General features: G+C 49.0%; 1 protein-coding gene and 1 non-coding gene across 2 annotated transcripts in view; one reads left to right on the forward strand and one right to left on the reverse strand.

The window, feature by feature from the left end:
• The window catches only part of LOC144135445 (paired box protein Pax-1-like), a 36,389-nt gene extending 17,870 nt beyond the window's left edge, over positions 1 to 18,519 (forward strand). The window contains exons 2-5 of the mRNA XM_077668111.1: positions 4,455 to 4,576; positions 9,385 to 9,609; positions 13,553 to 13,743; positions 15,812 to 18,519. Of these exons, the coding sequence (XP_077524237.1) occupies positions 4,455 to 4,576; positions 9,385 to 9,609; positions 13,553 to 13,743; positions 15,812 to 15,962 (689 nt within the window). The 3' untranslated portion in view covers positions 15,963 to 18,519. The remainder of the gene's footprint in view (positions 1 to 4,454; positions 4,577 to 9,384; positions 9,610 to 13,552; positions 13,744 to 15,811) is intronic.
• On the reverse strand, positions 4,960 to 5,031 carry TRNAS-GCU (transfer RNA serine (anticodon GCU)). Its single transcript has one exon. It is a non-coding gene; the product is annotated as a tRNA-Ser (tRNA).
• Positions 18,520 to 24,616: the final 6,097 nt, after the last annotated feature.

Genomic DNA, 24,616 nt, shown 5'->3' on the forward strand with positions numbered 1-24,616 from the left:
ATGGCGCAGTATGTCTCATATATCGTTGGACACCTGAACCCGTCCGTAAGGGAAGGGATAAAGGAGGGAGTGAAAGAAGAAAGGAAGAAAGAGGTGCAGTAGTGGAGGGCACCGGAATAATTTGGACCGCCTGGGGATCTTTAACGTGCACAGACATTGCACAGCACACGGGCGCCTTAGCGTTTTGCCTCCATAAAAACGCAGCCGCCGTGGTCGGGTTCGAACCCGGGAACTCCGGATCAGTAGCCGAGCGCCCTAACCACTGAGTCACCGCGGCGGGTTGCTTATTAAGTTAGAAAAGCGCTTTTTTCGGCATTTCATTGTTAGTGGTGTAGCACACCAGAATACAGCTGATACGTACTAACCAGCCGGTTGGTTAACTGATATTGTATGTTAACCTTTTGACTATTACTGCTAGGCTCCTTAATTATTGAGAGGCGTGTAGTCCACCGTGAGTAACATCTATAGCAGTTATTAATGACAAAGCGGTTACCCTCGGCGCTGTGGACCAAGAAATTACGTGCGCTTTCGAGAAGCTTCCAGGAGAAGCAACCTCTCCAGTGCACGTAAATCTTCAAAACAGCCAAAATTTGTTGGGCCACAGCTTCGGCGGTAACCGTGTTTTCGAAATTCTAAATACTGATATGGATATTACTTACGGTGGACTATACGCCTCTCAATAATTAAGGAGCATAACGGTGATTATTAAAAAGTTAACTATTCAATATTAGTCAACCAGCCTGATAGTTAGCACGTCTTGTATCTGTATTCTGATATACTACACCGCTGACAATGCTATGATAAGAAAAGCACTCTTCTAACTTAAAAATCCTGTTTTTAAATATTGTGTAAATTCATAGGTAGAACACCCTGTATATCAAAGACATCCGCTGCCGATAAAGATGACTACATAATTGTCATGTCCAGCATTCTTGGACAAAAATTTTGAATATTGAAAATTTTTTAAGGCACTGCTATAGAAATATTGAAGGTAATGGTCCATTCTTCCGATATGTAACAAAATTTTCTGTTAAAGTTTTTCCATCGCTCGCAAAGAGCATGTTAAGACTGCGATAAAAAATTAATGGGGAACGCTTTTGACGACAGCAAGAAAGTTATAAGCAAAAAAATGCAAGCTTGCCGACGGGAGATCTGCGGGTATATAATATATATTGTAATAGTGAAATCTCACAATATATGAAAAAATTGCGTACACGAACTGCTTCCTGTTCAAAAATGTTCTTGTCCATAATCATTGGGATTCATGGGGTAACTTGCGGTGTTCATGACGTTTGTTTGTTTTTGTTCTTGTTGGTTTCACTATTTATTCGAGCGTTGTCTGGATTAAACCTTCAGCTGTGAGTAGCGCTCGTCTTTGTTTGTCTCGCTTGTCCTCGTTGCTCCGCGCCAACTTCTTCAGTGTGCATTAATTAAGAGAACATTTTATGTCAAGAATGTTTGCATATAGTTTTGATTCATGTGCTCAGCCATCTTGAGGCCTGCATACATATATTTAGAAAGCGTCGTCTCTGCGTGCCGTCCGGTTCACGGGGTTTTTCTTATACGATCTAACTTGGAGCTCCACAACATGCCGTATACATATACCTGTGATGCAGCAAGTATAATGTTAACCAAGACGAAGGTTTCGGAATTTCATTCTTTCAAGATCAGTTAGTGCGTACAGTTGAGCTAACTTACACGCATGAACGAATAAAAATTAGTAGCTAATTAGCCAGACCTGGTTAATATACAATGCTAACTACACGACGTACTGTAAGTATAGAGAGTCGATCCCACGCGTGCCTTCACTGCCGACTCCGCAGTGCGCTTTATATTTGGTTTTCTGTTTTCAGAGCTTTACCGTAAATATATGTTGTATAGAGATGTATTTCGCTTTATTTTGACCCATTGCCATTAGAAGGTTTTGGTTTATGGCTTATGAGGTTTTAACTCCCCATTTCGATTCAGGCTATGAGTGCCGCCGTAGTCGGGGGCTCCGGAATAATTTCGACCACCTGGGTATCTTTAACGTGCACTGAAAACATGTATACACGAGCCTCTAACATTTCGTCTCCATCGAAATGCGACCACCACGGCCGGGATCGAACCCGCGTCCTTAGGCCGAGCAGCCGAGCACCATGGCCAATGAGACACCGCGGCGGCCTAGTCATAGAGGCCTAGTCGCCGCTCTAATACAACACAAAAGTTTAATAAGTCAACCATAGCAAAGCAAACCATGCCACTCGATTGATTATCTGGACGCACACAAGAGAAAATGATAATAATGTTGACTTATGTAACGTATGAATTAGAAAAAATTCTCATAATGCAAAATTACCTTATGTCTTTCTTATGAGCTTCATCCAATTACTCCACTCCTTGTCCATGAGTGCGTTTGTATCTGCGAAGCACCCTGGCCAATCCTTCGCCGTGGGTATCTGCCATGAAGCCCGAGGTCATCATCATCATCACCTTATGTGTCGGCAATGCGGTAGCGTAAGGAGGTGTTGATTGCTTTGCCGGATGTGACGTCAGTTCTGTCAAACCAATGGGAATTATCCTGCCTGGTGACGTCACTTCCCTTGAGCCAGTGGGCGAGTTTTATGACCGACGACACATTTTTGAAGTACACACGAGAGCTGTGTGTCCTTCATAATTTGATTGTAATTGAATAAAACAGTACACGCGTTATTCCAAAGTTATTTATTGGCCGCCGCGGTGGCTCAGTGATTATGGCTCTCGTCTGCTGACCCAAATGACGCGGCTTCGATACCGGCCGCGGCAGTCGAATTTCGATGGAGGCGAAATTCTAGAGGCCCGTGTGCTGTGCGGTGTCAGTGCACGTTAAAGAACCCCAGGTGGTCGAAATTTCCGGAGCCCTTCACTACGGCGTCTCTCATAGCCTGAGTCGTTTAGGGACGTTAAACGTAGTCAAGAGTTTGACGAAACGTCGTCTGGTCAGGTAGAGGCAGCCGGTTGACCTGGCTGTGGAAACCTGCAAACTTCATTTGAACGAGGACTCGTCTCTTGAAGAGCGCACACCTTTCGACGTACCCGACCTATGTAAGCTTCTTTCCTTTTGCCTTGCCAACACATATTTCTCGTACGGTGGCAATTACTATCGACAGACCTTCGGCACAGCCATGGGAGCATCAATTTCCGTGACGGCGGCTAACCTCACAATGGAAGCCATCGAGACGAAAGCCCTAGAAACATTCGAGCCACGCCCTAAATTATTCGTCAGGTACGTGGATGATTGTTTTTGCATCTTAAAGAAACAACACGTCCAACGGTTCTTAAACCACCTCAACGGCATAGAAGCCTCAATCAAGTTCACTGTGGAAGAGGAGGCGAATGGCTGCATCTCTTTTCTGGACACCCGTGTGACGCGAAAACCCACGAGCCTGGAGTTCACCGTGTACAGAAAGCCTACGCACACAGGCCGTTATCTTGACTTTTATTCTGTCCACCCGATGGCACACAAGCGCTCTGTCGTCTGCTCTTTAGTCGAAAGAGCAATAAACACGTGCTCGAACGAGCAGTCCCTGAAGGAAGAGCTAAAGACTGTTGAAAGGGATTTGGCGAGAAATGGCTATCCAAGAAGTTTTGTGGCAAACACAAAAAAGAAACTACTGGAGCGACCGCCACCTTCTGACGTCGCCAATGCTTCTAAGCCAAAACGCGCACCCATCCCCTACATGCCACATATCAGTGAAGCACTTGGTCGGGTATTCCGAAAGTACGGCGTGCAAGTTGCCCACGTTCCAACAAGCAAGCTTAGAAACGAGCTCGTCAATGTGAAAGACCCGCTTCCCCCTGACAGATATCCTGGGGTCGTGTACAAGATTCCGTGTGAAGATTGCGACCGGAATTATATCGGGGAATCCGGAAACTGGTGCAGACGGATCCAGCAGCACAAAAATGACGTGGCGAAAGGACGTAGTGCTGCTAACGCTCTGGCCGAACACGTGCAAGAGACTGGACATGTCATCAATTGGGACGGGGCACGTGTGCTTGCCAGAGAACGAATCACTTCTAGACGCCTGTATCTAGAGTCCTTGATGATACAAACCACTCCCGGTACACTAAATCGGACGCAAGGAAATCTGCCTGCTGACTACGCAAGATCATTACGACGCATTTTTGAATAAGATATAAACGCATGCTTTTGCCTGGTTTCACCCATTGTGAACAAGGAAGCCGTAGGGCTTCCGAAACGTCAATACGTTTCTTTAAAATTTTGACTTGGTCAGTGACCCTATGTTTTTATTAGGGACGTTAAACCCACATAAACCAAACCAAACTAAAATTTATTGCAGTCAAGATGCGATGGGGAGTTGGTTCCACATTTTCTTGCCGAAAATACAATCGGTCCACGAACCAAACATACTGTAGTGCCCATAGTCGCTTTGCCGATCGTGTGGCACGCTTCGTGTGTTGTTGCGTCGCAGCAGCTCCGGAGCCCTGGTCGACCGAGGCGAGGCTGGGCAGCGTCCACCACCTCCCGCACCACGCGCACCACCCGGTCCAGCAGACGGCGTCCCAGCAGCCACACCAGCAGCAACAGTACGGAGAGGTATGTGCATATGTGCATGTGCCCGCCCTCGATATGTGTGTGTGTATATATACAGTCGCGCTCAGCATAACCTGCAACACGCAAGTGCATGGTGGTCGCGACTCTCAAGCCCTGTTCTTGAAGAATCAAGGGATCGATGGGGTTAATAATAATAATTGGTTTTTTGGGGCAAGGAAATGGCGGAGTATCTGTCTCATATATCGGCGGACACCTGAACCGCGCCGTAAGGGAAGGGATAAAGGAGGGGGTGAAAGAAGAAAGGAAGAAAGTGGAGCCGTAGTGGAGGGCTCCGGAATAATTTCGACCACCGGGGTATCTTTAACGTGCACCGACATCGCACAGCACACGGGCGCCTTAGCGTTCTGCCTCCATAAAAGCGCAGCCGCCGCGGTCGGGTTCGAGCCCGGGAACTCCGGATCAGCAGTCCAGCGCCCTAACCACTGAGCCACCGCGGCGGGGCGAATCGATGGGGTTGAAGAGTTGAAAATTTAGCTGCCGATCGAAAGAGTACAGTTCACACGCCTTGTACTGAGCTCGTGAACTTGAATCATCTGTACAGATGATGATCGAATCAAGTGGATGAGTGTGGAGTGCATGGACAAACTTGGCAGGCGTCCAGTGCGTTTCCCTAAACCTCAAGCTAATTGGCCGATATTTCGGAGGACTCGCACACGACGCCGACACACGACGCCGCTTTCTTTCTCCGACGAGGCCTCTAATGTACTATCATACTAATTATTAGCCAGCATGCAGCCTGCCCGGTGTCCAAGCCGGTCAGGGCAAGGTTGTCTGTCTGTACTGAAAAGGTAGCGTCTTCGGTGGAGGCGAAATGTATAACGACCCCAAATTTGCTGTGCAATGTGAGTGTACGTTAAAGAATAATAATAATTGGTTTTTTGGGGAAAGGAAATGGCGCAGTATCTGTCTCATATATCGTTGGACACCTGAACCGCGCCGTAAGGGAAGGGATAAAGGGGGGAGTGACAGAAGAAAGGAAGAATGAGGTGCCGTATAGTGGAGGGCTCCGGAATAATTTCGACCACCTGGGGATTTTTAACGTGCACTGACATCGCACAGCACACGGGCGCCTTAGCGTTTTTCCTCCATAAAAACGCAGCCGCCGCGGTCGGGTTCGAACCCGGGAACTCCGGATCAGTAGTCGAGCACCCTAACCACTGAGCCACCACGGTGGGTGAGTTAAAGAACCCCAAGTGGTCGAAATTTATCCGGAGCCCTCCACTGCGGCGTCTCTCATAGTCCCATGTGCAGCTAGCTTTGGGACGTTAATCCCACACACCAGAGGGTAGCGACATTTCCCCTTTCTTCGCGGCGTCTTCTTCAAACCGCTTTGCCCATCAATGCACGAGAGCAAGGGAAGGGAAGGAAGGATCAACACTTGTCAGCGCATCTAGAAAAAACGCGAACCCTTGCCACTGTTTTACACTTCGACTGCGATCAGTTCTTTATAGAAAATTTTATTTCGTTCATTGGGCAATTACGCAATCGCTCGTGGGGTCGGCTACGATGCGGCCGTGTCTTGAGCGTGTGCTGAAGTTTTAACGCTTTTCTAAAAAAAAAACAATAACCACTATCCGTGCGATTAACCACTGGCAAAGTGGGCCAGTAACAGATGATGAAAAGGGGGAGAAATAAGAGGACAAGTTAAAAGTCAGCAGGGTGGCAGCAACATCATAAAATGGCAATGCCTTCTCAATATACAGAGATCTGTCTAGTCAATGTAAGCAGTAATAAACAGACTTGCATGCCACTCCATGACTCTTTCCAAACTTGTCAGTAATGACGTTTGCGATGAAAGAACCCTTGGTTTCATTGTGCGCATATAGTAAAACTTGTACAGCGTATATGTTCTATTGCTGTCCCCTCACCTCTTTCATTTCATTTCTCCATTCTGCCTGCTGTCCTTTATTTCCGCTGCCCCAGCTCAGGTGCTTCAGTATCGATGGCAGATGCCGGGGCTAGCAAAAATCTTTTCCTTCCTTTTTACTATTATTTTTAATAAAACCACTACCACCACCACCGTCAACATCAGTCCTCAAGGTCAACTGTATAACCTTTTTCTCTATAAGGCCCCTTCCATAGCTACAAAGAGATGCGATGTAGCGTTTCCTTGAGACTCAAACGGGAGACACCATCCTTCACTTCCCAAAAAAGCATATCTGCTGCGGCTGCGTTTTTATGGAGGAAAAACGCTAAGGCGCCCGTGTGCTGTGCGATGTCAGTGCACGTTAAAGATACCCAGGTGGTCGAAATTATTCCGGAGCCCTCCACTACGGCACCTATTCTTCCTTTCTTCTTTCACTCCCTCCTTTCCCCCTTCCCTTACGGCGCGGTTCAGGTGTCCGCCGAGATGTGAGACATATATACTGCGGCATTTCCTTTCCCCAACAACCAATTTCAATTTCATTTTTCGCAACGGACGGCGCCTTACGCTTGAGTCTTACAGAAACGCCAAGGCCAAAGGGGCTCTATTTTAATAGAGCAGGTGGCCTTTCTTTTTTACGACAAACGGTACATAATGTGCCCTAATTCTTCTCAGAAGTCATTTTAAATGATCCAATTAAGCAACCAAATCGATCTTAAAAACGAGAACTCGCAGGCAAAACACTAACAGCCCTATAGCACTCCATACGGCGGCTATGAATGCATGTGCGCAGAGCGCGAGCAAGCAGGCAAGTAATGTGCATCCGTATACAATAGGCGTGCTAGGCGAAAAATGCAAGAGTAGTGTGCGGGTGGATGCGTGTGTACAGTTGAGTGGAACAATGAACGCTTATATACAGAGACAGGAGCTAAATGTAGCCGGCCGTATTCGACCCATGATTAATCACCGGTCTCTCGCCGGAGGTTCTTTGTAGCAACGTTTTCTTTTCTTTTTTTGCGATTGCGGTTTTCTTCCGTAGTAGAGGGTGTAGCGAGATTCGTCATCTTGAAGTGCCCGTGCGAGACACCCAGCGTACGGGAGGAACTTTTTATGGCTCCCGCGTATAGCATGCATGCATGGCGGGGACTCTGCCGCAGATGGCTCAGTTGTAACGCGGTATGCGGTGGTGAGGACACACGCAAAAAAAAGATCTGTGTCGGCTTCGCGCTCATTACGGCGTGCTAAATCGCGCTTTCGGCGGGTCTCGGTGTATGAGGTTGAATACACAGGAAGCACGGCTGTTGTATAGGAGGTACTCGTCTTCAGTGAGCTAAAGGCGGTATATACAGCGTCAAAGGATGGAAGGATGCGCTTCCCACGCAAGACGCTTCCCGTGGGAAGTGTTGGCTAAAAGAAGCTTTGCTCCATTCTAGACTTTGCCGCTGCATGAAGAAGAGGATGAGCCGTGTCTCAAAAGGATTCTGCCGGACTGCATTCATTTTTTGTTCTCACTAAAATTCCATTTTGTGGCTCTTTTCACACTGCAGCCTCTGCTGACGTTTTTCCGGCCGTCAAATATGAATTTATTGTTGAGAAAATAGGATTTAAAAAAATCGGAGAAGACACTTAAGCTCCGCCTTAAGGGTATGACGCGATAGCGTAGTGGGTTAGGCTTACCATCCTGAGCAGTTTGGCACCTTTGAAAGCATTTTTAATATTTTAATTGTTTCAATTAATTGATCAATTACACGCTCTAAATTTTCTTAATTAGCATCATCAAGCATTGGCTTTTCATTCTCAGAATTTTCACAGCTTTAAACCCCCTTTTTCTATTTTAATCTCTTTAATTAATTAATCAATTACAATGATTTCATTAACCCGTAATCAATCATCACTCACTAGAACCACAAACTACCATGATACGATTTTTTTTTTTACGCAGCCCCCGATTATTTCCGACACGCGGTGCCGACTACTACTACTACGCCGACGACTTTTCGACCTAACGAGCTGTATACGCTGTCGCGTAAAACGTAATTTTTTTTTCACCGCCGTTCGATTCAAATCGCAACATCAAGATCAAAAACGACTCCGAGATCACCATATGAAACTGCATGGCACTGTTGCCTTCCCTCAGAAATCTGCGCATAAAAATGCTTTCTTGACGCTCAGCAGTTTGCTTACTGAAGTGGCCGGCGGCCGGCGGTTCCGGTATTTAATTATTTTTTACTTTTTCTGTAGCTTATAAAAGCTCTACTTTCAGTGAAAGTGGCCTCTAGGTGTTAGAAGAACGCTGTATAATCTGTCGATACAGGCCAGCGTCGATTCTTCTTTATAGCATCCCTTTGAAGTGGCGAAGAAAAAAAAAAACTTGCTGGGAACACTTAAGCTAATTACGGGCTTTTAGTGCGAAACCATTGAAGCGTCACTGCACCTTGCTCCATAGCTTTTTTTTTCTTTTTTCGGACGCACTTCAAGATTCCGAAGGGTTGTCCTGGGCCAACAACAGCTTTTGATGGTCCGCCCCAAACTTTCACATTCCGATTCCGTTCAAATTGTGTTCCTTTCCGATTCTATTCGTTTCAAATTAGAGTAGTTTTAATCAGTTTTTAACTAGTTCCTTTGATTAACTGTGCACTAACTGTTATGAGACCTTCTCACGACCCTCAGGGAAACCGGTTTTATGGGCTGTGGGTAGAACGTGGGGGAGCTTGATCCTCAACTCTTTCCTGTACATACGAGCACACAGCCCAATATGGCGGCACCCATGGACCTCTCTTTGAAAAAGGTCTACGTTGGTCAAGGTTGTCCGCAGTGACCTTGGCATTTCGCCGGGTTTTCATCAGAATGAGGCTTGTAATGCTTTCGCATCAAGAGTGATACGGAATCTGGAGTGATATATCTTCGGCGTCGCCTTCTTCCGCAGGTGAACCAACTGGGCGGCGTGTTCGTCAACGGCCGACCGCTGCCCAACGCGGTGAGGCTGCGCATAGTGGAACTGGCTCAGCTGGGCGTGCGGCCGTGCGACATTTCCAGGCAGCTGCGCGTCTCGCACGGATGCGTCTCCAAGATCCTGGCGCGATTCCACGAGACCGGCTCAATCCTTCCCGGAGCCATCGGCGGAAGCAAGCCGCGCGTCACCACGCCAAAGGTATAGACCTCTTCACTGTTTACAGCTCGGGTGAGAGCGCATGCGTAGTAGATGCCTGCATGGAGTCCACCAGTGAGAACGCTGCCGGCACAGCCCCAGTGGAAGTATGGCTACGGTCAAAAAGGCCAATGTGAAAATGTCTATACACGTATTCTGTGCCAAACCCGCCGCGGTGGCTCAGTGGTTAGGGCGCTCGACTACTGATCCGGAGTTCCAGGGTTCGAACCCGACCGCGGCGGCTGCGTTTTCATGGAGGAAAAACGCTAAGGCGCCCGTGTGCTGTGCGATGTCAGTGCACGTCAAAGATCCCCAGGTGGTCAAAATTTCCGGAGCCCTCCACTACGGCACCTCTTTCTTCCTTTCTTCTTTCACTCCCTCTTTTATCCCTTCCCTTACGGCGCGGTTCAGGTGTCCAACGATATATGAGACAGATACTGCGCCATTTCCTTTCCCCAAAGACCAATTATTATTATTCTGTGCCACCTCATGTTTACCGCATTTACTCCGATAATCAAAGCATTCAAGAAACAATCCCTAAAAACCTGGAGGGTGCGTTCAAAGCGCGCACCCTCGACTTCAAAACAAAACAAAGCGCACTCTTTCATTTCCGCGTTCGAGAGCATAGCGAACAACTTTTGTCTTAAATCCCCACGTCTAAATCGCGTAACGGGCCGTATTGCTCCCCATAGAGAGCAAGAGTTGAGTGCAGCCCTATACTCCCACGATTCAGCGAGAAGTCCAATCACGACAAGTTGCTACCGTCCTCCTTAATATGAAAAATCGAACACATAGCCTTTTGCTACCATGGCGTGGCTTCTGGTGGTTATTGGATTCCTCGTGGGCTGTCGACCCGTCCTGTAGGGCGAGATGGAGAAGCTCTGACATTCGACAGACGCAGTTTATAGTTTTGCGTGATTGAGTCGGCATAGAAAAAAAAGCGCTTGTTGGCATTTACTACCCGTCATCTGTAGACTGCGCAAAAAAAGATGGAAATAAAGAGCATTTGTATGTGCCCTATACAACTCAAGAACGAAGGGGTAAATGACCCTCAGGGGAGGCCCTCCAGCCAATGGCTTCGACCGATTGTCATGACGTCACGGTTTATCCATTTGGAACCGCTCGCCTGACATCGCAGTGGGTTGGCGGATGTCAGGAGATTAACGACAGTTTAACCGGATTAACCGTGACGTCACAACAGTTGATCGGCGCCATTGACTGGACGGCCTCCTTGTAAGGGCATCTGCAGCTTCATTCTTGAGTTCGAGTTCGTTTTACATGGCTGCTCGTTCCATGCATCTTGAACGAGAGTGTTTAACGGTACTGCACCTAATTTTTTTCAGAGTTCTTTTTTATTCACTCTTTTTGTCCCAGGTTTCAGTCACAGTTCTCTATCCATATAAGTGGACCGGTAGGCGAACATTTCAGAATCGCGCTGGCTGGTTTGCTCCCAAACTAGTACGTTAGGTTCGAAAGTGGTCGCATGACTTGTGTGCAGACATTTGGGGTCAAATAGGTCAGAATTTGGCAGGTAACAGCACTTCAACTTGTGTGCAGACATTTGGAGTCAAATAGGTCAGAATCTGGCAGGTAACAATTTACCAAGGAAGAAACGTCCATCTCATCCTAAAACGAAAGTCGAAGGGACAACAGCCACGCGACATGGACTGGCATGGAAGGTCGCGGGCTCGGTCTCACTAGTGGAGTATTGACTTGTATCAAGTTTTATTTCAATTTACCCACAATGGTATTAATGAAGAAATGTCGCTTCTCAGCTGGAATTAAACTGTTATTTTATGCTTCCAAAAATTTTTAATGATAGAGTGAAAACATCTTTTTCAGCTCCGACTGTAGCTCCTTGCAGCCTTTTCCTTCTGCAACACATTATGGTTATGCTGGTCCTTTAATTAACGTTTCTAGCGTGCAAAATATTTACTTAACCAGACGGCCATCCTATTCTTCTTGCCTGTAGTTCGGGAAAACACGGACATCCATTAACTCCGGAGAACAAAGTACTAGAAAGAAACTGACCACTTTCAGAGATTCTCAAAAGCGCAATTTCATAAATTACTTTAATATAGCGACGTACAGTATGTATTCCAAGAAAAGGCAAGCGTAGCAGGGGGCGGCAGAAGGTTAAGTGGCCGGATTAGATTAGGAAGCTTGCAGGCATAGGGTAGGCGCAGCTGGCAAAGGACAGGGTTAATTGGAGAGACACGGGAGAGGCCTCTGCCCTGCAGTGGGTGTAGCTAGGCTGATGATGATGATGCGTATGTATTCATATTAACGTACTTTCTTGGTTCAACACGTAGCGGCGCACGATAGCCGCCCGCCACGACAAACAGCCGAGAACGGTCCGCGGAGAGCAGTCGACCAGAATGCGCCCGCAGCGCCGCCATCGGCACCGCCCGGCGGGGAGCCATAGAAAGACAAGGCTCTCCTGTTCCCGCCGATTCCGCGTATAATAATGAGCGGGCGGCCGCGCGATCTCGCTTCTTCCCCCCTCCGTGCCGCCGCCGCCGCAACCACGACCGAGTGTCAACGAGCAGGGCGGCACGATCTCTTTCCGCGAACACCCTGGGCCGCCGCCGCATGTGCCGCCGAGCGGCGCTCCTTGCAACCCGATCCGGAACGGCGCCTCCGCAGCCGAAGGAGCCAAGAAGGAGACGGCAGCAGACCGGGAAACGCTAGAAGAGCCGGAATATGGCAGAAAGAGGAAGAAAACGCAGAGGCGTTCGCGGAAAGGCGCCGCCAAGCAAACAAACGGTACCGCCGCGCGCCAGCGGTCGCTTCCCGAGAAGAAGCGAGAGCCGCCGCCATGGGCGCAGGTGGTGGCCCGCGACTCTTCTTTCCCTCTCTTTCTCTCTCCCGAGCCAAGATTCGCATTGCTGTATATCTGTGCATGGATAAGAAAGACGTGCATAAGCCTGCCAGTATGAACGCACTATGGGGTTCACCAGCGCATGTATTCCGGTCGTTTCTCGCCCCTGGAAAACAAACGGTCGGCTGTGCGTTGCAGTTTGTTCTCGGCTAAGCGGTGGCGGGCCGAGCTGGAACTGGGGTTCGAGAGTGCGGTGACAAATAGCAGATTCTATCTCCAGAAGACAGGACGGGAAGAGATAGTGTGTAATTACTAAACCACTTCTCTTCCTAAAACACTTGGAATATAACTGGGGAATGGGGAAGGGGGGGGGGGGAGGCGTAGCATCATTATCCTCTCACCAAAACTCCTTCCGATGGGCGCGAGCTGCTGCAGTACTGTGTTCCGAAACAAAGGTATCAGCGCCAACGAACCCCGACAAAAGCTCACTGGATTTAAGCCCGCCGGACAAAAGCTTACCGACTTTGAATTGGCCCGGACAAAAGCTCACCGCACCGACACCTCTAGTGTCTTAACATAGCTGTTAATTGTTAACACCTCTATTTAAAAGCTATCCTCACCCTAAGGCTAATCTAACCTAACCTATCCGTAACCAAACCTGCGGTAAACTGCCATAGACTCAAGGAATTAGTTCTACGCCTAACCTAATATAATTTACTAACCTTCAGTAGACCTTAAACTCTCGTGAATTAACCCAGTTAATTGACGCCTCCCTATAACACCTCACCTAACCTTAAACCTAACCAAACTGTAATTATACCTGCGATAAAATGTCATACCTCCGCTTCAGGCCTCGATATGGTGAGCTTCTTCTGTCTGGGGCCGCGAAAAACGGCGATGGTCTTCTATCGCAACAGACTCAGCAGGACTGAAACATCATTTGAATCAAAGGCGCGGTTAGGCAAATGTCTGCAATGTCCAACCCTGAACGAGGCTATACTGCATTGATTCTAACCCATCCGTTGTTTGACGCCCTTTGGTCATGCACGACTCTTTCGTCATTCATTCGATGCTGAACGAGGCAGTTGCTGGAGTGAGTTTTTAAGGCGCCGGAGCCGGTCGCAGGTGGTGGCGTGCATACGCGAGCTGAAGCGGCGGGACCCCGGCATCTTCGCGTGGGAGATCCGGGACCGGCTCCTGTCCGAGGGCGTCTGCGACAAGGGCAACGTGCCTTCGGTCAGCAGCATCAGCCGCATACTGCGCAACAAGGTCACGCACGCCGCGGCTACGGCCACGGCTACTGCCGCTGCCGCCAGGTATGTATACATATAGTTCGTCCCGCTTCTGCAGAACTGACCGCACGGGAAGAGAAACACTGACACCACACGCTTTCACCTTTTTTTTTTTTTCACTTTGGCTCGAAATATATACAGTCGAAACTCGTTATAGCGAAGCTGAAGGAGCTCGGCGATTACTTCGTTATAGCCGTAGCTTCGTTATAGCCCGTGTTGACCGGGCCTCCAAGGGGAATCGTCATTCCTTCGTTATATTATATATTTCGTTATAACGAGGTTTCACTTACGTATAAACGAAAACATTACAGGGGCCATTCTTTCAGAAGCAAATTAGTACTTGCATTTAAAAGCTATATTATTTGGCACACACTAGGGAGCATAATCGTTAGTTTCACGAAAATCAGCCGTACATTTGCGTATTGCCCGGAAGTGTGCGTATATTGCTTGTGAGATGTAATACAATTGCGAGTACATAGAAAAGCGCTGGAATCGGGCTGAGTTATGGGGCTTTCGGTCCTTTGGCGCAGACAAGCTTTAGATGTCATTCAAGAGCGATGCACTATGAAGTCCAGGATTCTTGGACATCAGCTTTAATTGCGAGGCAACTGTGGAATATTTTAAAGTACTGCTATATATAAATACTGAAAATAATGATCTATTCCTCCGATGCGTAGCAACAGCTTCCCTTTAAAGTTTGTCCATCGCTCGAATCGAGTAGTTAAGTCTGCCATAGAAATCCCACGGGGAACGTTCACGATGTTAGAAACGTTAACAGCAGGAAAAAAAAAATGAAAGCCTGCCGAGGGTAGTTCCGCGGTTATAGTTATTGTTATAGTGGAATCTTACCAAATATGAAAAAAATTGAGATCATAAACAACTTCCTGCTGAAAAATGCGCTTGTCCATAATTTCTGGGTATGAGTCGCAATAGTCGTGGGGAACTTTATTTCGGACACAAATTAAGCACCCAGCTATGGTAACTGGGCGAGTCAGGGAAAGTGAGAAGGAGGGGGAAAAGCTTTTATTTAACCAATGGTAGACAGGTAGTTGTTCGCCACCCTCTCCGGGCGGTGTGCTTGTCCAGGACTCCGTTAGCTGTCGTAGAGTTACTGTATATGTTGTACATGATTTGGTAGCATATATAGCAACTATAGGCTATCGCTATCCTGCGAGCCCCCTCGATCAGCCGTTGCTGACCTTGTGGGCCTGTGCTGGACAAGAGCAACCTCTCCAAGAGGAGAAATTGGGGCGGAGGATGGGTGGTTGCTGCACCCAATGGGTCGAGGCATTCCCATAGGTTATGGAAGAGTGTGGGCTTGGGAGTTAATGCAGGGGAGCTGCAGTGGATTAGTGGATAAACAAGAGAATGCGATGGTATACGCTATGAGGCATAAATTAACGAAAAAAGCAAAGGCCTGTTCTTTTGAGGAATTCCGGCGGGGCGCGATGCTATTTGGATGAGTTAAGCCGTTAACGGAGCGGCCGGCTTGGTGAGCGAATAATCGAGAGAAGTGTATAGCACGTGTAAATGAACGATGAGTGCATCACTGAATAAGTGAAGGATTACGTTCGTTAATGGCTGTTTATAAGTGAGCTGGCAAAGAAGCACACCAGCCTTGTTGAGGCAATGTTTCGCAGTAGTGTAAATTATTTTTAATTTTTTTTTGCTGTGTTTCGTGTCGCTGCCATCCTCAGGCGAAACGGTTCAGCGCATATATGCCTGGTGCTTCAACATTTATTCAATCTGCATTTTTTTAAACAACAATTGTAAGTAACTGTATCATCATAATTAAAAAAAAAAACTGCGCAGAATAACACAGGACGGGAGGGAGAAACACGCACACACCTCCCTCCCGTCCTGTGTTATTCTCGCGCAAAGTTTTTAATTATGTCGCTACACCAACTGGCCCAACGTTCTACCCTATTAATCTAGTAACTGTGCAAAGCATTACTTTTAAAGTTGGGCTACCCTGCCATAACGGATATCTTGTTCAGGCGCATATTTATAAATGCCACTTGATTAAGTACCGTGTGTGTGCTTAAAAGAAGGAAGCGTGTCTAATCATTCATCGCCCCCATGTTCTGCGCAGCCTGCAGGCGGCGCAGTTGAGTCGCTGGGCACCCCCGCACCACCCGCCTCCTCCTCTGCTGGGCGGCTACCCGCATCCGCACAGCTACTACCTGCACGGCTACTACCTGCAAGGCGCGGCAGCGGCCGCAGCCGCCGGACAGCCGCTCTGACGCCAGCTCGCCGCCGCTGTCCTGCTGCAGCCTCCTCCTCGGCCAAACTGCATCACGTGACTGACCCAGCTGTGCAAAGGCGCGACAGCACTGGCTGCTTTACGCAGAGAGGAGACAGCTCGACGGAGGCCGGAAAATGTGCATTGTTCTGTGGAACTCCGAACGTCCTGTAAGCTCGATCGCGACGACCGGTGGCCCCTCATCGAAGAGATTAACCACGGCACGTTGAAGTGCAACTCGGCGACAGCCGACAAGTAGTCAGTCCGGAGGGCGGCAAAAAAAAAAAAAAACACTCGCGCGCGCGTCCTCTGGGACTGCGAACAGTGGAATGTTTGGCTTTCAGCAATACGTGACAAGAAAAAGGGAGGGACAGATCGCGAAGCTGCGGCAGAGTTTGAAAACGTTTGTCGAGCTTGGCTGCAACCCTGTCCCGTTTTGAGGAACTACTCAGCCCGAGCGGGTGAACTGTTTGAACGACGGCGCAGGCGAGCTTGTCGAGTCTCATTTGGTATAGAATACGATCTACACGCTGTATTCTGTATACATCGTGTACATTATTCGGTGCTGTGCAAGTTAATTACGGATCGCGAAGGTGATAAGGGTCCTAGGCTCAGGGCGGATTTAGGGGTCACCTTTGGAGAAGATGGTTGGGGAACGGGGAGGGGGTAGGGGCGGTTTCACTGTCATTTTTTTTCATAGAAAAATTGGGGTTCAACATAGTGTTCTCAATAAATATTATCGCTTGCAGGGGTCGGGGGGGGGGGGGGGGGCGACCACCGCCTCCTCCCCTTTAAATCCGCCTCTGCTTTAGTGTCTCGTTTTTTAGGAAGGAAGGTATCAGTTACACGTCAGGCCCAAAAGGACTCAAAAGCTTCGCCAACAATACATTATCGTGTTACCAAGCACGTGAGTACAAGAATATGAGGAAAATCTGCGCTCACTCGAGGCTGTTCGTGTAAGTGCAATTATCGCTATCTCGAGTTTAGCAAGTTCCGATTTTTTTCAAGCGTGTCTCGTACGTATACGAGCGCTGCGCTTAACTTCCCAAATGACTTTCGACTTCAAATTATGAATGACGGGTCACAGGTGTCGGTTCTGTTCATAGACAGCCAATCAGAAGGCCGCGTTACAGCCGACGGTCTGTTTGTAACAGGACAAATCGACGAGCGATGCGTGATGGCGTGACGCGGTAATAGACACCTTTAGCATACCGTGCTACCGTTAGCGTTACCGGAGTACCGGGAACCCGCGCGTCTTCAGTGCGCATGCGCAGATCGCCTTGAGGGCGCCAGATGGCGCCAGGTGCCCCGCAGCTGCGCGCGCGTCTGCCTCATCGGGACCAATCAGCGCGGGCGCACCGGCGATGGACGAATCCCGGTATTCCGGTAACGCTAACGGTAACACGATACACGGTATGCTAAAGGGGTCTACTAACAAAAAAAGGGTCGACGTAACGAGCTTGAACGACAGGTGGCGCTTCTGTCCACAGATAGCCAATCAGCTGAAGGCCACGTTGCAGCCAACGGAGTGTTCGAAACAGGCTGACGTACGAGGGTATGACGTAACAGATGAACACCAACGCAGCGCCCTATACCCAGGGAACGCGTGTGTACCTGCTGGAAGACGGATCACAGGTGGCGCCACCTCGTCCTCTGCTTCACAGGGATTCACTTCGAGGCGACGAATTCAGCCCAGCGTACTCCATGGCGTGTGGATGTGCTTGTGTGTGCGTGCTCCCGTCCGACTGGAACAACCACTAAGTCTACATAGTAGCGGACGTCTGACCACGACGGCACGGTGAACTACGCACGATCGAATTTGTACGCGTGTACGTACTTTGTGCAGTGAATGTGCGCTGACTGCGGTGAGCGTTTTATGCATGTGCTCTATTGGTGTTCCTCGCGTGATATAGACCAAGTCTGAAACATGACTCGAACCAGTAACGGATCCCGAGCTCCCCCATATTTTCTTTCTTATGCCGACTGCAAGCTTTAAGCTTATGACGTTGTCTTGATGCAGTGGGAATGTTTTTTTTTTGTTAAGTGGTGAATTCTGCCTTACTTCCTCTCGCTTCGCTGCCGTCACAGTATACGCGGCACCTGTGGACATAGATTTTTCCTTCTGCGCATGCGCGACGGATGCACGCGCGCTGGCGCCGCGCAATTTTAAACGAAGCGAACCGAGAACAAATGGTGGAAGCTTTTTCAGTTACAATCTATAATTAAGATTAATTGACTAACTTTCAAAAGGTGCTATATAGATAACCAAAATATGCCCTTCGCAAGAAACGCTGCTATGAGTACCTTACCGCCGTCGGCAAAATTAGAAAACGCACAATTTAAGCTTCCAAATTATGTGAAATTGCAGTTTTTTTTATTTCATTTCGGCTTGGTCTGTGCCACACTTAGCTAATACGCGCTCTTGAAACGATCATCGCGCATAACGCTACTTACGCCTGCGAGAACGTTAAGCACATTTGTGAAACTGCGCTTAGACAATCGAGCGCGAGGGTGAAGTCGTGTTCGTTTCCCAATAAAAGAAAACCTTATTGTTTTACAACTATTTGCCACTTAGTGCTTTCTTGTGAACCAACTAGTACCTTCTTGTTAAGCCTCAGCGTTAAGCTGAGGTTCATGAGACCTCATTAGCCGAAGTAAGTCGTGGAAGAAGAACGAACTTAGGCCGCGTACGATCCTTCTTGTTTCCTAAACGTCCCACAACGGGAGAATAACAAGACTGATGAGATCAATTTAGAATTGTAATTACTTTGTCAACAGATCCTTCACGTATTATTACTGAAAGGCCAGCCCAGGTGTCGCCTGCGTAGACACCACTTTCACCTGCAAGTCATAAAGTGCCAGCAATAAAGAGTGCTGGTGTGTCCTTTAAATCTTGAAGAACTGCTCAGCACTCGCAGACCACTATGGGGAACCAGCGCTGCCAAGGTGGCACTGCAATTGTTCCATTCGGCGACTCAAAACTGCTTTTGTCAGCCGCTTCGGCCGCTGCAAACGCGAGAACACATTCTGCGCGATTAGATACCCGCTTTTGGCTGACAGCATTCATTGCCTAGCTTCTCTCGGCGTAGCCCAGATAGCTGACGCACGGCACGTGCGCCTTCGACAGAGCGCGGAGGCTCACGCCAGTAAGCGCCTGAAGGTGGCGCGGAAAAGTACTAAGAGTACTACCCAAAACTGCTTGCTCTTCTCGCTAGGCAGTGTGTTATGGCGCTGCAATCGGCACGCCAAACTTCAGCGCAAGTTCCCCATACGTAGTCTGCAGTCAAGCTCCGCCCACATTCAGGACCGCCGCACAGATTTCCTCTACGACGAAAAGTAGTCCATTGTTAACTTCTCTTGTTACCTAAAGAAGTTATAATCACAAGAAATAAATGATAAGCTACAGAATTTTGGTCACTGGCTTGTTTAATATAATAATAATAATAATTGGTTTTGGGGGGGAAAGGAAATGGCGCAGTATCTGTCTCATATATCGTTGGACACCTGAACCGCGCCGTAAGGGAAGGGATAAAGGAGGGAGTGAAAGAAAAAAGGAAGAGAGAGGTGCCGTAGTGGAGGGTTCCGGGATAATTTCGACCACCTGGGGATCTTTAACTTGCACTGACATCACACAGCACACGGGCGCCTTAGCCTTTTGCCTCCATAAAAACGCAGCTGCCGCGGTCGGGTTCGAACCCGGGAACTCCGGATAGCAGAGCGCCCTAACCACTGAGCCACCGCGGCGGGTGTTTAATATAGTCAAGCGTTAAAAAGCTGATTTTGGTTACAGTTGTGATTGGCCAGCGGAGTAATACGCGTACCGGACGCAGAATACCGTGGTCCACTGTTACCACTGTTTCTTTTTTTAAGTTGTATTCTATTATAGACATAACTAAAATAAAGTAACGTGCCCGTTGAAGACAGTAAACTCAAGTAAATGCTCCGCAATTTGGCATGACGAATAACTTCAACATCTTGCAAGAAAACTGGTTCTCAAAACTATGCACCGGTATGGCTTCTATTGCCTTTTTTAGAATTTTCGTGCCTTTCTCTGAACACGACTTGCTGAAGCATCTGAGACGCCAGCGTATGTCTATGTAGCAATTTCTACCTCAAGACCAACCCAACAGGCGAAGTCAGCGCACCGTGCACATAATACATTGGAGTCGCACTGATAGGAAGCCACTTGCTCTGATGCTTCACGTTATTTACTGCACATTATTACAGGCCGGATTGGCCAGAGCAGGAGGGGGGGGGGGGGGTATGAAACAGAAATTAGAACACCACATGAAAAGAAAACATTACCTTGCATGTGAAAGCAAATAACGTTAAATTAAGCAGATGACATATATAGTAAAGAAAACACAGTAGCAAAAACAAACTATAGGAGTATAGAACAGTCATTGCCTTTCTACTGTGGCAAGAAAATTTTCTAGCGCCTGTCCCCCATCAGGAGACCGAAAAATAGATTAAGTAAGCGAGTTGAAATCGGAGATTGTTTGAAGGAATAGATAGTGCTTAAATGCGTTAGTTCTATAAAAAAAAAGGCTTAAAGTGTGTTCCCTATTATGACGGGTGTCTCGCGTAGTGGGGCGCCTGAGGAATGAGAAGGGAGTAATGCTAAGTTTACCTGCCAAACTTTTACGAAGGCACGAGAGAGAGGGAAAACACTTTATATGAAAAGTCACATATTAAGCGCTCAAAATACCCTGGGCATGGAGCACCAGAACACGCCGGCACGAATGCGAATGAAAAAATGCGACAATACTCCCGCCTTCTATATATATATTTTTCCCGATCAATCGTCTCATCACAGTGCTTTTTATTACTTCTTGCGTCACAGAACCGCCACGAGCATCGTGGTCCTCTCTGAACAAAACAAGCGGAGTGGGCTACAGAGCCAAGTTTGGCAACAATAACGTAAACGGGCACAACCGTAACAGAGCGCCCTGCCTGTTGTGCTAAACACTTCTATATACATTTCAGTGAAGGCCTCAGTATTGCACAATCCCCTCTACGGCCAGTAACCTGGTCGATGCGCCATTTGGGCTTGGACAATCTCTTTCCAAGCCACGGGGCACTGTAAAGTCCCAAGCGCACTCGCCTCCGCACTGCAATGTAAAAAAGGAAGAAAAAAAGAAACAGCCTGCGAACTGCATGCGAAATTCGGTCTCGGCCAGGGAGTCCCTTAGGCGGCCTTTCCCGGAAGAGTTCCAATATTATTGTTTCTTCTCTTTTTAACGAACGCAGCTCGCCTCAGCCCCTCCGACTTCCTCCCTATCACCCCCCACCCCGCCCAGCTCCCCGCGGAAAGTGAGAGAATATGGCCCGCGTCTTTTTTAAGTTTTTCCGCCACTTTGTTACCAGTCTAACGTTTTGTTTTAACTTTCGAGCCGAGCAGACGCCGTCTGCCGCGACGGGATGCAAAAATACCAAAAAGTGAAGGAAGGTACGAATGAAGTCCCAAGAGAGAGACGTTTATTTTTATTTTTTAATAAATTTTTGCTTTTTCGAGCGGTCGCCGACGAAGCCTCTTCCCCCGGTCCCCTCAACCCAGCCTCTTCCTTCCTCGGTTACCCCGGTCATGAGTGATCGCCGATTGGGAATTCAAGAGTCGCGCGCGCGCGACGGCTTCCTTTGAGCCACGTGAGATGGCCGACACTGCGTGCTAGTGGTGGTTCCTTTAGACGTGGGGGTCAGAGGGGGGTGATAGGTTAAGGGAGGAGGATGGGTTGTTGCGGACGCTGTGGGAGGGGGACCGAGTGCTCCAAAGGGGGTGCGGAGGCCAACCTGCGGCGGCGGCGTCAGCAGCGACGAACAGCGGTGAACCACGGCCGGAATCACCCTCTTCGCTCCGCCAAGCGCGTCGGGACTCGCGCCATCTGTTGCCTTATCGGGGTTCTAAGAAAAAGACCCCCCCCCCCCCCCCTTTTCTCCCCCGCCAGTCCCGTGCGTGTGCCCCCGACAACCAACGACCCTGCGTGAAAAAGGACACCGTGCCTCACAGGCAGGACGGGGTCGCGCGGAGTTGTGCCCGTCGCCGCTTGCGGAAGGAAACACGCTCGCTGGCCGATTAACGCGCGCCGAAATAGAATCCGCTTCTCAAGCGCTCGTCCGCTACGCCAAAGTGCTTGCGTTTGCAGGATAACGTGGGAAGGGGAAGGAGAGGGGTGTAATGGGTTTTCCAAAGCGGAGTACAGTACCACGGGCGTGAACAAAAACCGTGGCGAAATTAATGAGGGCGCTGCGGCCGAACATTAGTGCGGCGGCAGGAATGTGAAAAGTCTTTGTTGCTTAGCGGAGAATCTTTTAAGAGATGCGATTGAGGTTCTGAAGAAAGGATGGCGCTTCGAGGAATGCGGGAAAGAGAAGCCGCATTTGCATGCAACGCAATTAATTCATCTAATGTCGGTGCAGTTACAGTGATGCCATTTCGCAGACCATTGATTGTCCTGGTTCCCCTGGTACAGCCAAGCGCGCTCCGAGCTGGGCGGAGGATAGCTGGAGGATAAGGTGGGAGGCGTTGGCTGGATGCACTACAGACTCGGTCACAGCGCATGCGCCCAGTGTGGTGGTTATGCGGAGCGAATAATGCGACATTAAGCCGTTTCAGTACTTTCAGATGCTCTCATCGTCATCAGCAGAATCCTGACTACGTCCACTGCAGGGCAAATTCCTCTCTCAGTGATCGCCAATTAACTCTTCACTATGAATCCGCAGTCAGCCTATCCCCGCTATTTCGGCATCTCACCTCCACACCTGACCCCCTGCCGTTCCATGCTATACGCTGTCATTCCTCTCAGAACCCACTCTGCTGCCCTACGGGACCATCGCTTATCTTCCATTCATATTAAATGCTCTGTCCGCGTCAATTTCTTCTTCTTGATTTAGCTAGGACATCATTATTCGCGTTTGTTTCCTAAGCTTCATTAGCCTCCACATTTAACATCCACAGGCGAATCGCGTGGTGAGACTCTACTATGCTGTACTTGTAAAGATAATAGTAAGGTGCTATCCATGACCTGAGGGCAGGTCCGTGTCCAAGCGGAGAAAGGGGGAGGGGGGGGGGGGGGCTCTGTACTCGCACCCCCGCCCCTTGGCTACATGCCTGCTGCCACGCTTGCCTGCCATGCCTGCCAATGAGATAAAAGTGCCTATCTCTGGACCCTGCACAAATATAAGGAGCCCTTAAACTACCCGTCCTTACTCTTCGAGGTAGCGCAATGGCTAGGCGTTACACGACTTCATTGGGCGGATGCATGGGCTATAGTAACCTCGGAGGCTGTTACCTGCAGGTTGGAGAACGGGTATGAAAACGCCCGTGTACTATACGGGTACACGTAAGGGGAAGTTTTCCGTAGGGCTCCACTACAGAAATAGAATAATAATAATAATAATTGGTTTTTGGGGAAAGGAAATGGCGCAGTATCCGTCTCCCATCTCGGCAGACACCTGAACCACGCGCCGTGAGGGAAGGGATAAAGGAGGGAGTGAAAGAAGAAAGAGGTGCCCGTAGTGGAGGGCTCCGGAATAATTTCGACCACCTGGGGATCTGTAACGTGCACTGACATCGCACAGCACGCGGGCGCCTTTTCGTTTCACCTCGAATAGTCAATACCGGTCATTCCCCCCTTTGCCTTAGGACATAGCCGCGACAACTTTTCAGGAGCAGAGAGCACGACAGTAACAAGCGTAAAATAACATTAATTGTTACGCCGATTACACTGCGTGGCGCGACGCTGCGCGCAGGGTAGAAGAGAACGAGGTTGAAGCGCGAGAAACTCGGGGCCTGTGGTTAGCCCGACGCTGGCCGTTCCCTGTTCTCACCCATTTCCCCGCTCATCTTGTGAATAAACCCATCCCCATAACAACTTGGTGGAGGTGCTGGAAAGTCCTGGACCTCAAGAACCTCGACGGAACAGACGCTTGGCTGGGCTCCGTGGCGAGCCACGACGGAGCCCACTCTGCGCACACGCCACGGAACGGCTCCCAACCCAGTCCGCGAACATCGGGCACCGGTCAGCCCCTGGCCGCACCAGCGTCAGCCAAAAACGTTCTCCGGTCTAATCGATGGGGATGTCGATGATTGGCTGACGGCAAGTATACTTGCCGTATACTCGGATACTGATCCGGAGTTCCCGGGTTCCAACCCGACCGCGGCGGCTGAGTTTCGATGGAGGAAAGACGCTAAGGCGCCCGTGTGCTGTGCGATGTCAGTGCACGTTAAAGATCCCCAGGCGGTCGAAATTATTCCGGAGCCCTCCACTACGGCACCTCTCTCTTCCTCTCTTCCTTTCTTCTTTCACTCCCTCCTTTATCCCTTCCCTTACGGCGCGGTTCGGGTGTCCAACGATATGCGAGACAGACACTGCGCCATTTCCTTTCCACCAAAAACCAATTAAATTAAATAAAGAAACTTCCTTCACACGAACTGAAACATTAACTACGTGTGAAGTCCACGTGCGCCGTCCCTTGGACGCACACCGCAATCGGCAGTAGTGTTCCAGGAGGGCTATAGTTATTAGTTTGACATGAGAGCTCATGCGCCGAGAGAACACACGACCTTGCGAAAACGCTGAACGTTGTAAAACTTTTACCTTTGTACCCTAAGTCACATGACTTACGTTGCGTTGCGCCGTGTATGACGTCAGCCGT

Source organism: Amblyomma americanum, chromosome 5, assembly GCF_052857255.1.
Source record: "Amblyomma americanum isolate KBUSLIRL-KWMA chromosome 5, ASM5285725v1, whole genome shotgun sequence".
NCBI classification, from domain to species: Eukaryota; Metazoa; Arthropoda; class Arachnida; order Ixodida; family Ixodidae; genus Amblyomma; species Amblyomma americanum.